This window comes from Thermomyces lanuginosus (genome assembly GCF_041956635.1).
Source record: "Thermomyces lanuginosus strain ATCC 200065 unplaced genomic scaffold VTN49scaffold_7, whole genome shotgun sequence".
Taxonomy (NCBI): Eukaryota; Fungi; Ascomycota; class Eurotiomycetes; order Eurotiales; family Trichocomaceae; genus Thermomyces; species Thermomyces lanuginosus.
Genome location: NW_027192341.1, coordinates 439,376 through 453,814, shown reverse-complemented (window position 1 = coordinate 453,814; position 14,439 = coordinate 439,376). Strand labels below are relative to the sequence as shown.

Sequence of the window (14,439 nt, the reverse complement as noted above, 5' to 3'; positions counted from 1 at the left end):
ATGTAGTCGTACCTAATCACATACAGCATTCAACTATTTATGAAATCGAATCGTCTCCACTGGTACTCTTACAATATGATATATATGGTGATTGATAAATGGAAGCTCAGCTGTAAGAGGCGCCGATACAAGACGGCTAGATGCGTGATTTCCGATTGGCCCACGCCTTATAGTCACGTGATTGAATATTCCCAAAATGGGCAAGTCAGCTGTTAACACGCTTTGCGGAAGCGCTCCTCCAGCGATGACATCCTGGGAGAACTCCGAATAAGGATGAGGCCCGGCGTCACCGCGCGTTGCCATGTTTTTTCGCTCAGAGCGGCTGTCACCTTGGAAGAACTCGCGTCCGGACACTGTTGATTCAAGCAAAACGGCTGACAAATACAAGGTAAGCTCACTGAGGAAGACTTATCACCAACGTCTTGCTTTTTCTTTGCTCTGCGCGCGCGTCGTTTAGGGATAGCTTGGTCGGTTGAGAGCGATATTCTTGTCTTTATCGGAATCTCCTAGATGGTAGACACGCTTATGTAGAACAATAAAGCGTGCTTTCCGTGGGGGCTGGCGGGGTTACCAGTAGTTCAGTTGCTAATTGCATTTGCAATCTTCCAGGATTCGCTCTTCGTTCTGCAATGTTCGCCTTCTGCTGGCCAGAAGAGATCTTTTTCGGCGATTTCGGATGATGTCGACCTTACTGTTCCGCGAACTTCCCAACAGCAAAACGAGCCCGCACGAAATGAGTCCCCCAAACGACGGCGGACCGAAGACACAAGACGATCTCCAGAGCAGCCAAACACCGAAAGCGTCGCGGTGGTTGCCCCGTCACCCGCTGGGTCGACTTCATCGAGACGATCGTTGACGCTGCGAAGTAAACGTCGGATAGAGAGGGAACCAGGGTCTTCGCCATTGTCGATCCCGAACTCGATAGGGTCCTCGGACATAACGTCAGTGCCGTCCCCGCTACCAGAGTCCAGTAAAGGTGATGAGGATGGGATTCCCGCAGCTGCGCAGGCGACCCACTCGCCTGAATTAATTCCTGTTGATTCGGACAACGACGACCTAATACCAGCGATTGGTGTGGTCATTCCGACAGTGCGGCGTCGATCGCCGTCCAGAGAAAGGTCTCTCAGTGTCGAGTCATTTGCTGCGACCAGTAACAGTACCAGAAGTACGAGAAGCAGAAGCAGAAGCAGAGGCAGGGGCATTATACACAGAAGCAGCAGTATCATCCGCAAACATCCCAGCTGCTTCCATTCCGAGGACTTCCCTGTCAATGTGCACCAGACTCGTGCTGAGCGGGGCCGGTATCCCCGGGCGCGGAAAACGGATCCGGAGTCTTTCTCGGTGGTGATACCGGTTAAACAGCCGCTACGCACCACATCGACCCGTCGACAGAGACAAAAGGATCTACGTGAAGAGGTGAGAAGGAAACTGGCTAGTATAAAAGGTCCTCCAATCACGCTTGCACCCAATATCGGGTCGAGAGATGCAGGACTGACGTCGAATTTTGAGTTTATCGACTCGTACATTCTGCGGAAAGGGGTGAAGAGGGTTGAGGAAGGGTTCAACGCTGGATGCGACTGCGGCGAAGAATGTGATCCACAGCGGTGCATGTGCCTATCTCTCGAAGTCGATTCCGATGCGCGGATCGTAACCTACCGACGGCTGCCTAACGGCCAACTCGTCCTCGCGCCGGACTTTATCAGCAAAAAATCTATGATCTACGAGTGCTCCGAGAACTGCAGCTGTGGGCCCAATTGCTGGAACCGCCTCGTGCAGCACGGCCGAACCGCTCCGCTAGAAATCTTCCACACGGGCAACCGTGGCTTCGGCCTTCGTTCCCCCGAATTCATCCGCCGGGGCCAATTCATCGACTGCTACCTAGGCGAGGTGTTGACGCGGGAAGAGGCCGATCTGCGCGGCGACGCCGCCGAGACCGGGAACGGCTCATCCTATCTCTTTGCTCTCGACTTTCTACCCGCACACGACTACGACGACAAGGGAGAGCCGAAGTACTACGTCGTCGACGCGCGCCGCTTCGGCAGCGCAGTCCGCTTCATGAACCATTCCTGCAACCCCAACTGCCGGATCGTCCCGACATCCACCAGCAGCGGTGATGACCGGCTCTACTACCTCGCCGTCTTCGCCATCCGCGATATCCCGCCCATGACGGAATTGACCTTCGATTACAACCCGGAATATAGCAGCAGCAACATTTCCAGCAGCGGTGGCGGCTGTTTCAGCAGCTCATACGAGGAGCATGATCCCAGCGCGGTGCGGTGTCTCTGCGGCGAGCCGAATTGTCGGGGACAGTTGTGGCCGAGTCAGCGGAAGGCCACGAGGAATGATTAGATTTATCTACATATGTCTCTTTTCTTTGCCAGTTAAGATTGGGGTTTGGGTCGGCGTTTCAAGGTTTCTCTGCCGGATGATCGGTTGGTGGACTCGGGACCTTTAGCAATGGCGATGGCATTGTCAGCGGCGTCATTAAGGAGTTGGACATTTTACTCACTCACGTTGATGATGTATACTGGCATCAGTGGATACGGTGTTTGATACGTGATGCTTATTTACATGAGGGATTGTATATAGGTTTTTGGTCAGGGGCGTAACGGCCTATTTATATTTACCCGCAAAGAAAGCCATCTGAGAGTTCAATTCACGAACCAAAACTGCTAAGATTGGACTCGTAGGCATTGCCACTGTGTCTCTCACCTTGAAATGTTCAAGTCTGTGCCTTTGGTCAATTGCTCTCCAGCCTCAGAAGATGATGACCTTACCTACCCGTTTCCCACCTTTCATGGTTCCTCTGGGTTAAGGTAAACTTGCAGGGGTGCGGATCAGGAACGGCTTCTCCGGTTCCCACCGAAATGTAGTTTGAAGGAGCCAATCAGCATCATCCTAGTCGATTACAATTCTTTGCCTGCTTGTTATGTATTGGGGTTGGTATGAACTCGATTAGGATCATTGTGCAGTTTGCTACTCACAGAGGACAGTCGAGACTTGACAGGTTGACAGTCGGCATATGGGGACCTGGAAGAGCATCAGCCGACCGTTTTGGGGCTGGTTTATTCATGGGACGGAGCAGGTTCTCGCTGTAGATCGCGAGAGAGTCGCTCTGGTATGATCAATCTGATGCCCATAACCCACCTACCTACCTACCTATGTAAGAGGTACCTAGGGTGGGTAGTCACCCACTTGAATAACTTGTAAAGAAGACTTTCTCGATTGAGCCAGGTTTGATACTATATTCTTCTTTCTCGTTGACGATCCCCTCTTGTCGGTACGCCGTTAAATGAAGAGAGTACGGGGTATTACATGAAAGGAGCCTAACCAGCCTCCCCTCGCGGATGTTCTTCCTCGATGATCTCTCTTCAAACTACCCTATCAATGTGTTTCATAGACCTACAGAAATACCGACAGTTATACTGAAGCTCAGCAGTTAAGCATCGTCGACTTGGCTTTCGGAGTTTTCTCTCAGGCGTGAGAGACAATCTCAGAAGCGGCCTACGTCACGTACGTCAAAGGTAGTCGTGAGAGAGATTACTGGAGGGCAATGGGTTGTTAAGTAGGTAGTGAGGCGGGTGTACTTTGGAACAACTTCTGAAATATGGTTTTCTAGCGGGACATGACCCTCTGCCGACGCTGGGAAGAAGTGTTTCAAGGACGCATGCAGGAAGTCGTGTCTGCTTGAGCGACTGGCGTAGAAGGGAAGAAAAAAAAAATTCAAAAAAATCGTCCCTAGGCAGGCTCGAACTGCCGATCTCCCGATTAACAGTCGGACGCTTTAACCAACTAAGCCATAGAGACTTGTGTTGTGGTAGGGGCGAGCCTAATTTGACTACATGAACCAATAGAGAATAATAGATTAAAATTAAGGAAAAAAAAGTTCCCGGACTCCGAAAGCACTAACTGTATCTGGCAGTCGCCAAAAGGAGGTTACATAATCTTGTACTGAGGGACCATTGGCGAGGGAAAAAAAGATGTGGTCAAGACGTCCCTAGGCAGGCTCGAACTGCCGATCTCCCGATTAACAGTCGGACGCTTTAACCAACTAAGCCATAGAGACGTTTTGGTTGTGATCGGTCAGGTCGCGAATGAGTCTATGTAGCTTTCGCGTTCTGAGGATAGTAAGGATACTTTTGACAAGGCACTCTTGTGGTGTTGTAGTGAAAAGTCGCAGTTCAACATTGAAGTATCGAACGAATTAGAATGCTTAATTATACAAAGTACACATGCCTAACACTTATGCCAGAGAAAAAGAAGCATATCGGAGGCACATTACAACACAGTACTGCATAAGCTCACAACTGTACGAAGCCAACGCCGCCAACCCAGACCAACCCATGCCATAAACGCCAACATGAAGATCGAAAACAAAGCCAAACTCAAGCATTGCCTTCCATGACCTCAAAAATCCCACCCATGACATAGCGAGGCTGCCGCAGCGTCATAGATGACGACGCTGACGAGACCGAACTGCGCGGACTGATGTCATTTCGTGACAGTTCCGACAGTAGGCTGGCGTCGAGACTATCCATGGCGAGAGGGATAGGATCGACGGGCCGAGGCTCTAATAGACTGAGACCGATGCGCTCGATGGCATTTACGTCGCAGCGGGATCGTTCCTCGCTCAGGGCGAGATCGACTGCGGATGGGCGGTGTCGAAGGAGTAAGAACGGGTAGGGCAAGGACGTTGGACGCCCGCGACTGCTGCCATTGATGATGGAGGAAGAAGGGGAGGAGATAGCGGAGAGAGGGCTGCGGCTGCGGTCACGGTTGTGGTGGTCACCGGAGCGGAAAGCCGAGTAGTTCGAGTCGGGTGATGATGGTGTGGACGGTGATGATGTTGATGATGGTGACGGTGAGTCTGCGTGTCGGGGGACTCGTGTTCCTTGTCTCCCCCGCTGCGCGTTGCTGCTGGTGTTGTGGATGAAGGCGGTTTGTAGCGATTCGCTGATGTCGGGCAGAGGGGATGGCTCGAGGGCCTTGTAGTTGGTGGTTCTTGAGTGCATCTTGGATTGCAATGGATGGATTGTTCGATCACGACGATTTGGAGAAATGCAGAGTAGAACTGCAATGTTTTTGTAGCGTACAGGGAGAAAGGTCCTGCTCTTTCAATATAAATTCATCGGCATGCGATGGAATGGCTCAGGAGAACAGACGATCACGAAGATCCCAATGGCTTGATAAAGGAGCCCCTTGACGATTCAAATATTCCATGCCTTTTTCTACTTCCGTATACGAGGCTCCCAGCATGAAAACCTCCCAATACTGAACTGGAACTTGGGCCGATAACTAACTCAGTCCAATAGTTGGTCCGCGCTAACTAAAATCTACGAAGGCGGCCCTGGACGGAGCCCTCCGGAGTGCCACTCGGCACCGCATCCGTGGTCCCGGAAGTGCCAGTCTTCCCGCTTAGGTTAAGCAGGGCTTCGCGGAACGGAGAAAAACGGGCGATCCCTAGGCCCAATTCCGGAGTTGATCTTCATTCAGGGGAACGGAATTGGTCATTACTCATTAGCTATACTCGCGGGAGGCTACGGAAAGGTTCCAAATGTCAATAGTTCCATTGTCTAAACCTCGCAGTCGGGACGCTTTTTGCTTTTTTGTCTCTAAAAAAGTGCAGTCCCAACAACTAACGGAGGGCTCGGGCCAATTGACCAACCCCTTGGGGCTGAGACCAGACCAACTCAGTTAGCCCTACAAAATACGTCACACGATCAATGCGGCTCTTGGCTTGGTTGGGGTCACGAGGAACAGTGGCAATAAGAATGTGCACAGCGTGAGGCGCGAAAATTCTGTGTTTTGACTACGTAACCCCCCCGGTCCTGGATTGAGACTAGTCTGGTGGTTCGACTGTTGTACCTTTTTCCGTTACCGATAGTTCTTTTTTTTTTNTTTTTTTTTTTTTTTTCGTTCGCCGGCAAGGGAAATGTGACAGGTCTTTCCCGATATTTAGTCAAACTCTCGGTCGAGTCGTCGACGCATGCAGAAGTCGAAGAATCCGGAATCGAACTTGGCTTAATTGATCCACCGACCTGGATTCTGCATTTTCTCTTTTCTTTTTCTTATTGATCGCCCGCCCGCTGCTTTTGGGAGGCACAGCAGGGAAAGAGAAATTGCCTCAGGGAAGACTATAGAGGGAACCTTAATATTCATCGGCCGGAAAAGGATGTTGTTGCATGAGAAACACAGCTCTTCGGTGAGGAGTAAACTGATTGCACGGAGTATGTATATCGCACAAATCAAGGTTTCACTGCCTCGATGGTGGTGTAATTCGCCTTGCCGTTCCATCTGTACTAGGTTCAATGCCCTCCTGTATCTCATCTATCACTTGATTATGCCCGGCCGGCCGAGCCCCATGATTTTCATGGAGGTTGAAGTGTATTAGGCATCTGGCACTTGATACAAAACACGTAACAGCATCAACTGCGCCGCCTGACGCGACTCAAGTCACAACTACTCGTACTGCATCAACGCAAACATGGCCACCAATCGAACATCGTCGGTGTGCAAGACCAAAATCCTCTAGAGGCAACTTGATCAAGGCAATAAGAACGTCGCCCACCTGTGTCCATGTGTCACACGACTCACAAGCCAGGTAATCTGCCCAGTCAAGGATGAATCGTTTGTCATCCTGGATGGACACATGCCGAATCGATCGGTCGAAAAAAAGAGACTCGCTTATAGTACTCGTACTCCGTAGTATGTCTGTCTACCCCCTCTCGACTCTCTTGTTTTTCTTGTATGAAGTATATTCATTCCGGTAGCAAAGGCACAGAGTACATACACCATTCACCCGTAAACCATACGGACCAGACTGATAACGGACGGGTATCTATTCCACTTCCATACATCGTCGAAAAGAAATAGATGAACAGCACCGACAGAATGCAAGCAACAACGACAGATCAACGCCTTGTGGTGCATGCAGATACATCCAAACCATGTACCCATCTGGAATGCAATGAAAGAGATGCAAAACATCAGCCTCCGACGATGCCTCCAACGTTCACAAAACACCAAGACAAATCAAAATAGACATGAAATAGAATGAGAGAAAAGAAAGAAAAAAAAAAAAAAAAAAAGTACGTGACTACATCAGTCGTACAAGACCAACATCACGCTCATTCCCTCCATAACAACCCACCATCATCATCATGATTGCGGCCGCCGTTGCGTGAAACTGCGTCGGATACTTTCGCCCCAGGCGGAATCTCCGAGACTCTGAATCACCTCCGACATGCTGATTGCGCTGGTGTCGCCTCCGTGTGACGGCGACATGGGCGGGCTCAACGAGCCGCGCGACAGGGAGCCGGCGGCACCCGAATCCGGCATCTCGCGCGCCCGCGGCGACAGAGCCGGCCCGAACCGCGACCACTCGGTGGTCGGCGGCGAGCTGCTCCGAGATCCATGATCGGCGGAGAGGTTCGAAGTGTCGATATGCAGTGACGGTCGGCTGCGTTGCGAGGGGCTGCCAAGGTCGACGGACCGCAGCGACCCAGACGGCGATGGTGGCGCGGTAGAGGTGTCTTGGCCCTGCCGCTCGCTGGCTCGTTCATCAGCTTCCTCCGTGTCGATGAAGATTGCCGGTACGGTAAGAGACGCGACATCGCGGATGGTTGCGTCGCGCTTAGATTCGATACGTCGTCGGAACCGTTGAGACCAGTACAGCGTGTCAAAGAATCCAATCACCGTCTTCCACCGCACCGTTTCCTCAACTCGCTGAAGTCTCTGGCGCCGTCGGAGGAACTCCTCGAGCCTGGAAACGTTAATGTCAGCATATCAAATCAAAGAATAACACTCCGTGGAATAACGTACCGTAGGCTCTTGCTGTCGTTGATCACCTTGTAGTGTGCGAGAGTCAACAGGCATCTAGTAAAATTGATTCCCAACTTCGGGTCCGCTGACACGAGCACCTCCTCGTAAAACGCATTCAACCGCTGGCGTCGAGCTCGAATCGTTGCCACGGGAATACGGTCTATGATGCTCGCCAGCTTTTTGATATCAATCTCTCGCTCTCCTGAGCTATGCTCTGGAGCAAACGAGACAACCGAGTTACGTGGGTTGTTGATCTGGCACTTCTCCAAAATGCTGTTGACCGTAAACTCTCCATCATAGATCCGCATTTCGAACACACCCGAAAGCTCGCCGAGGAGTCTCGGGAAATGCTCCTTGGAGATGTAACCGGTGCCGTCGGGGTCGAAGTGCGCCCATGCTTCCTTGAATCGTCGGATATCCTCGCGGCTAATCTTGTAGAGCCCGCTGCTGCGCTGGTACACATACGAAAAGCTCTCGAAGATGAGCGAGACGAACAGCGACACAAAAATGTACATGCTGATGATGTTCCATGCAATGAACAGCCCGCGTGCCCATCCAGGACTGCCGCAGTCCGACGTGAAAAATTGATCCGTTAGCGTGCAATAGGGAGGTACCATGGTGGCATAGTCTTCCATAACCTGATTCCAGCCTTCGCCCACACTGGCCCGGAACAGGAGAATCAAGGCTTTAGAAATGTCCCGGAAATTGATGTTCGCGGCTCCGTTTTCACCAAACTTTGTCAAGCCAAAGGTTTGTGTGGTAGCGATGGCGAATACCAGGAACAAGACGAACCACGTGGCTAGCAGGTTGCCGATCCTGCTCAAACTTGCAGCCGCCGTCTTGAACAGTTGATCAAGCTGGTTGTTCCGCGGGATAATCAACAGCGTAACCGCGACCAGGAAGAGCTTGTGGAGTTGCTGGATGGCGTGCCCGGGGACGAAAAAGGCGAGGATGGTGGTGATGAACGTCCCTGGGACGGCTATCAGAGAGTAGCAATCCCACGAACTCCGACTGAATCGCTGCCACCCGAGACCCAAAATACGCACTGCCACATTGGCGATGTAGAATAAAGTAAATATCAAGAAGAGCGCACCTAATACATCTTAGTCTCCTGTTCCTCGCGAGCGAGTAATAAACGCGGGCACTTACCTCGTAATTTCTCCCAAGCTGACACGCTCGGATAGAATTCCACGCACAACAGCAGCAGGTGCAGCACAAGGAGACCAGTTATGAATCGTGCCCATCGCCCGTGCTTTTTCACAGCGACGCGGTAACACCACTGACGCCACTTCTTCGAGTCCCCATACACCGACCTCTTGGAAGGATTGATCTGCAGCAACAGTTTTCGAAGCTCAAGCCAGGAACGTTGTTCGGCCGTCAAGAAGGCAACACCTGTCTGTTCGGTGTAGTTGCGCATGAAGACCGACACAAACAGGGTAAGCACGAAGACTGCTCCGAGCAAGTTGAACACCACGAAGAATAGCCCGTTTGCCTCGGAAGCGAACGGCTCAGGCTGTTGACCCCTTCCCGTGATGCTCATAGCGCTCCATGACACGTCGGTCCAACCCTCCTGCGACACAATTTGGAAGAGAATAAAAAGCGACTCCCCGAAATTGTCGAATGAAAACCACGGGTTGGAGACGACTCTCGGCGCCAACACATCCCAATGATAGGGCGAGCTCTGGTATTCGCCGACGCAAGCGCTCAGATCACCCTCGATGCTGTCGTCATTGCATGCTGCCATCTTCCCGTTGAACAGATTCAACCCGTAGATGGCAAAAGGCACCAAGAAACTCATCGAGACAAATGCCGCGGAGATGACGTTGAATCCACCGACGATGATAACGGAGTGGAACGTGTTGCGAGCGCTGTCACTGACATTGAGCAGTCGCAGAGCTCTCAGTGCTTTGAACGCGCCAATGATCCTCGAAACACTGCCGCTGTCTAACAACGACGTGATGACATTGATCCACAACGTGATGAGCACAATGCCGTCGATGAAACCCCATGAACTACGGAAGTACGCGTTGGGGGTGAAGAAAAACCCGTCCGCGATAACCTTGATGACGGCCTCAACGGTGAAAACGAGTGAGAAACCTATATCCGTCCAGACAAACCAGTTCAGCGTCGTGTATTCCCGATCTTTAAAATAATCCCTCTGATAAAGCGGGGTTGTGACGCATGCCATCGCCACCATTGCAACGATACATGCGTAGATGAAGGCGGAGAAGGTATACGCCACGGGTTTGTACGGGTCGACGCCTTCGATCCGCTGCTGTCCCCTACCCGGCCCGACTAGTCGTTGGCATGCTTTGCGAATGGGATTGTCTGGAGCGAAGATGTACAGTGACTTGTTGTACCGCGGATGCCGTCGGAGGTATTCTCGCTGCGCTCGTTTTCGCTGCTCAGAGGCCATCACCACCTCCCGGGCCAGATCGCGTGGATCAAGTTCCTCGTATGCCTTGGAAAATTTCATCCGTGAGTAGAATGGGTTCTCTTCTCGATTCCGGAAAATGCTAGTGACTTTCGCCCACAGTCGGGAGAGTAAGCCAGGCAATACAGGCTTGACTTGTCCAGGGATCCGGCTGGACCGGCTCTGGCTGTCCGTCCTGTCGCGAGAGTGGAGCGGCTCTTGGTCATCAAGGAATTCCCTGACAACAGCATCCTTGAGCAGCATTTCGGTGGTAGCGGGGCCATAATCCAGAGGATCTCGAAGACGCGAATCTCGATTCATCTTGAAGATTGAGGTCAGGGCGAAGGTTCCCGAGGACGATGATCCGATTTCTTTTTGCTGGAGAAACGCCTTGATTTGGTGTAGCCGTTTCTGATCCTCGGACACGTCGAAGCTTTCTTGGATGACAGCAATGAACATGTTAATAATGATGAAGTTGGCCAGAATGAACCACATGATGATGAACGCTGCCGAAATCCACGCCGTCTTGTACCCTGCCGTGAACGACGTGGCTCTGTAAAGAATCTCCGACCAGTTTTCACTGGACAGGATCTGATACATGCCAAGGAAGGCATTGTAGATGTGGAAGAAAGTGACTGGAATCGTTTCGCCCGCATCGTCGGTTTCCGGAATCAAACCGCGGAAGAGCTGGACGGCAAGGATCGACGCAAGGAAGGTCATTAGGAACACGAACAAAATCAGATTCAGCAATCCAGTGATGTTCCGGAAGACGATCATGATCATGTTCCGAGTTACCGGAAAGGCGAGAACGACGCGATACACACGGAGAATCTGGAACAACGTGAGAGCATCGTAAGGGCGTCCAGAGTTACGAATCGGTGGGATTTGGATAATGCAGGTGATGATCGCGAGCGCAAGATCCACCAGATTACGTCGGCTTCGATGAAAGCCTCTCCAGTCGGCCAGAAAGCGGATCAAAATCTCGAACAGCAACGCGAACGTAACAAAAGTTTCGACGCTGTTGATGAAGTTTTGACGCCACCGGCTCATCGTCGCGCTTCTCAGCGCTTGGACGATGAGATCAAAGGTAATCAGCAAGACCCAGAACCAGTTTGTCTTGTCATAAATCCTTTTCAATTGACTGGACTTTCGATGCTCTTCTTCTTCCTCGACAACGTCATCGAGCTTCTCGTTAGCGAAAGCACTTCGCTTGCTTTCTTCACGGATCACCTGGAACGACGATGTGATCACCGCCACCAGTAAGTTGACCAGCCACAGACTCAGAATAACGAAGCCAACAGCAAAGAATAGGGCTGCAATCAGATAATCCGAGTCGGTGGTATTGTACATGATATCCGTGAACGTATTGGAACTCATGATCACAAAAATCATCTCGAGGGAGCCCAAGATGTTGTCGAAGCTGATTGTGTTATTGTAGGGATTGCTTCCCTCCATACAGACCGATCCCGGAGGGCAAAGATAGCCCTTTGGAATTCCTGAGGAAGGCGTTCCGTCGGCATACAGCCATGGTCTGCTGGTCCCGTCGACGGCATCAATATAGCCACCGCAAAGCTGCAGACAGTCTGAGTCGTTCATTGTGTAATTTTCCTTCCCCTGCGGATCGATCCAAACACACGATCGCCGGAAACTGGACTTGAAGCCCTGAATTCCTATGATGGCGAAAAGTAGCCAGAAGAAACCGATGAGGAAGCCAACATGGACAAGAAGCGGCGCCGCCTTTTTGAGACTCCTGAGAATCACCTATGAGACCTAGTCAGCCTTGCAGCCCGGGACTTCTTATTCTTCTCGGAAGATCCACTCACCGAAGTGCCATTCGTAATCACCAGAAGCCGCAGTGTTCGAAGACAGCTCATCATATCAAAAATGTACACATGAGGCATGGAATCATACCCGCTGATCATTAGTATAAACGATATCCAGTACGAAACAACGGCAATGAAGTCTAGACGATTAAATGAATGGCGCAGGAATGCACGGTGAGCAAGTCGAACACGCTGTCGATGACGCGGGTCATCCGACAGGTCCGTGGTTGGAGATTGAAGCCCGGTAAACGTGTTCAAGACAGTAACCTGGGGCTCCGCTATTCGCACGGATTTTTTCTTCGTCGAGGGCTCCCGGTGCAACGTGAAAATGTCTCGTCCCTTTTCAATCAACGCATTTTTGAGGCCTAGAGATCTATCCAAAGTGCTGTATTCCACAGGATTCCAGAGAAAACCTGACACGATCGACCGTGCGACCACCTCCACGGTGTAGATGACGAAGATGACGAAGAAAGCATAGTCCAGGCCCGAGGATCCCCAGCGGTCAGATCGGGGATGGTCATATACTGACTGCGCTGATTCGACTGTTAACAAAACCGTCTGGATGATGATCAACACTAGGATGAACGGCTCCGTGAAAGGATGTGTTAACACATCGCAAAGCCACAATCGGAGCGGGTTGTCTGGTGGGAAAATGCCCAAGGATTTCCCGCGGAATGGGTTTGCATGTGTCTTCCAATCTGTCCCCACGCTTGGTTTGTCTCTTGGAGGTTCGTGGTCGTCCATGAGATCCGATGCTGCAGAGCTCGCGGGTGATCGATCTCGTCGTCTATCCTTGAGAGAGCCATCGCGACGCATTGATTGTTCCATAACTTCCGGCTCATTACTTAGGTTGACTACTCGCTGCGACATTCCCGTGATAACCGTCCCGGCCCGATGTAAGGCAGAGCCCGATGTGGATGGGGACAAGGAGCGCGAACGACTTTCCCCGGCGCTGCTATTCCCGCGGCTTCTGTTGCGAAAGCCACCTTCAAGGTCGTCGCCTAATCGTGAATCATGACTTCCACGGCGAGAGCTGTCGTTGTCCGCATCAGGGGCTCCACTGATGGGCTGCAAGTACCGCTTGTCGGTCAGAGGAGCGGTGTCGTCGTTAGGGGGAGCTGACATGAAATCGTCCGATTCATTCCTATGACGGCGAGCAGAAGAATACGAGTCCAATGGATATGCGTCATCGTCTCCATCGCGTGAGGATGATGGCGGGTTACCCCGAGAGGGTTGTCCGAATCCGATGTCAATCGATCCTACTGCCTGCGCAAACCCCCCCAGATCATCTAGCGGTGAACCGAGGTCGCTAGATGGGCGTCGATCGCGATCGGAACGTGAGCGTGTCACGGATGGCACGTCGATGTGCAACCCGACTCGGTCCGTTGGACTGGGGGGTTCTTCGGCGATGCGCTCATACGTGCCGACGCCACGGCCCAGTCGCAATGATCTCCTTGGAAAATGCGCCCTCCCTCCTCCCAGGGAATCACTGCTGTTACTCCGTCGTCTCCCGCGTTCCATGTTATCGTCATCGTCAGATTCTGGACCCCTGGCGAGATCTCGCAGGGGGATTGATTGTAGTTCTGCGTGCTCATGTTGAGGTATCCGCTCGTGATCGTTGGACGCCATTGTTCCTGGCGGTCGTTCAACACCGCGCATGCATGTCTGCCCTTATCGTACCGACAGAACCAGTCGATTCTCGAGTGGCCGAATCACACCGATGCGGTCAAAGAGCGCGTTTCTGTTTTTCTCGATGCGAAGCGGCTTCTGAAAGTAAATACGACAAAACGAACGTCTCGCAAGGACAAAGCGAATGCCTAACCACAACCGTGTCAGGTACCGAAGAAGGACTGAAGGGTAAAGTCGTTACTCCGTACTGCACTGCAATTTGGGAGTTATCAAATTAGCTAGCTCGAAAGACAGAAGGCATTGCGATGGTCCGATGGCAAGGCGGGGCAAATGCCGGTTCGACGTTGACTGAACAGCTCAGTCACCGGCAGCGCAATGTATTTTTTTCAAAAGAGCGATTGGCCTGAAGTGCCGTTCCCGGTTCGATGAAGTGATTCGAAATGCACCCGGTAGTCTACAACCTTTTGGCCATTTGCGCGTACAGCCGTCAGCCGCAGATGAGACTAGCTCCAGCCTCGATGAAACAGCACTAGCCACGTTTACGTAAAATAGACTAACTGAATTTAGTCAGATTATTTTAAAATCGGCTAGCATATCTCCGAAATTTATCTACCGTTGGCTGCAATCCGGATTGACTGTGGGGTGTTGGACCCGTATTTCATAGGCTTAACCTCTCACAGAAGCTGCAATTTCACGTGAATTACGTGGCTGTTACAATTTTGATACAAAACTCTCCAAAAATAACTTATGGAG

General features: G+C 51.6%; 3 protein-coding genes and 2 non-coding genes across 5 annotated transcripts; 1 reads left to right on the top strand and 4 right to left on the bottom strand.

Annotated features, from left to right (window-relative positions):
• Positions 1-301: 301 nt before the first annotated feature.
• VTN49DRAFT_7607 (uncharacterized protein) lies at positions 302-2,349 on the top strand (the record flags this gene model as incomplete). The annotated part of the gene is made up of 2 exons (XM_069415895.1): positions 302-388; positions 610-2,349. The coding sequence occupies 2 exons, from the start codon at positions 302-304 to the stop codon at positions 2,347-2,349; spliced, it is 1,827 nt and encodes a 608-aa protein (XP_069271968.1).
• Positions 2,350-3,733: 1,384 nt separating this feature from the next.
• Positions 3,734-3,807, bottom strand: VTN49DRAFT_t7. The gene has a single exon. It is a non-coding gene; the product is annotated as a tRNA-Asn (tRNA).
• A 185-nt stretch (positions 3,808-3,992) lies between these two features.
• Positions 3,993-4,066, bottom strand: VTN49DRAFT_t6. The gene has a single exon. It is a non-coding gene; the product is annotated as a tRNA-Asn (tRNA).
• A 319-nt stretch (positions 4,067-4,385) lies between these two features.
• On the bottom strand, positions 4,386-5,012 carry VTN49DRAFT_7606 (uncharacterized protein; the record flags this gene model as incomplete). Its single annotated transcript, XM_069415894.1, has 1 exon — positions 4,386-5,012. One exon carries the CDS (start codon positions 5,010-5,012, stop codon positions 4,386-4,388), a length of 627 nt encoding a protein of 208 aa, XP_069271967.1.
• A 2,146-nt stretch (positions 5,013-7,158) lies between these two features.
• VTN49DRAFT_7605 (uncharacterized protein) lies at positions 7,159-13,686 on the bottom strand (the record flags this gene model as incomplete). Its single annotated transcript, XM_069415893.1, has 4 exons — positions 7,159-7,762; positions 7,822-8,914; positions 8,971-11,995; positions 12,058-13,686. The coding sequence occupies 4 exons, from the start codon at positions 13,684-13,686 to the stop codon at positions 7,159-7,161; spliced, it is 6,351 nt and encodes a 2,116-aa protein (XP_069271966.1).
• Between the last annotated feature and the right edge of the window lie 753 nt (positions 13,687-14,439).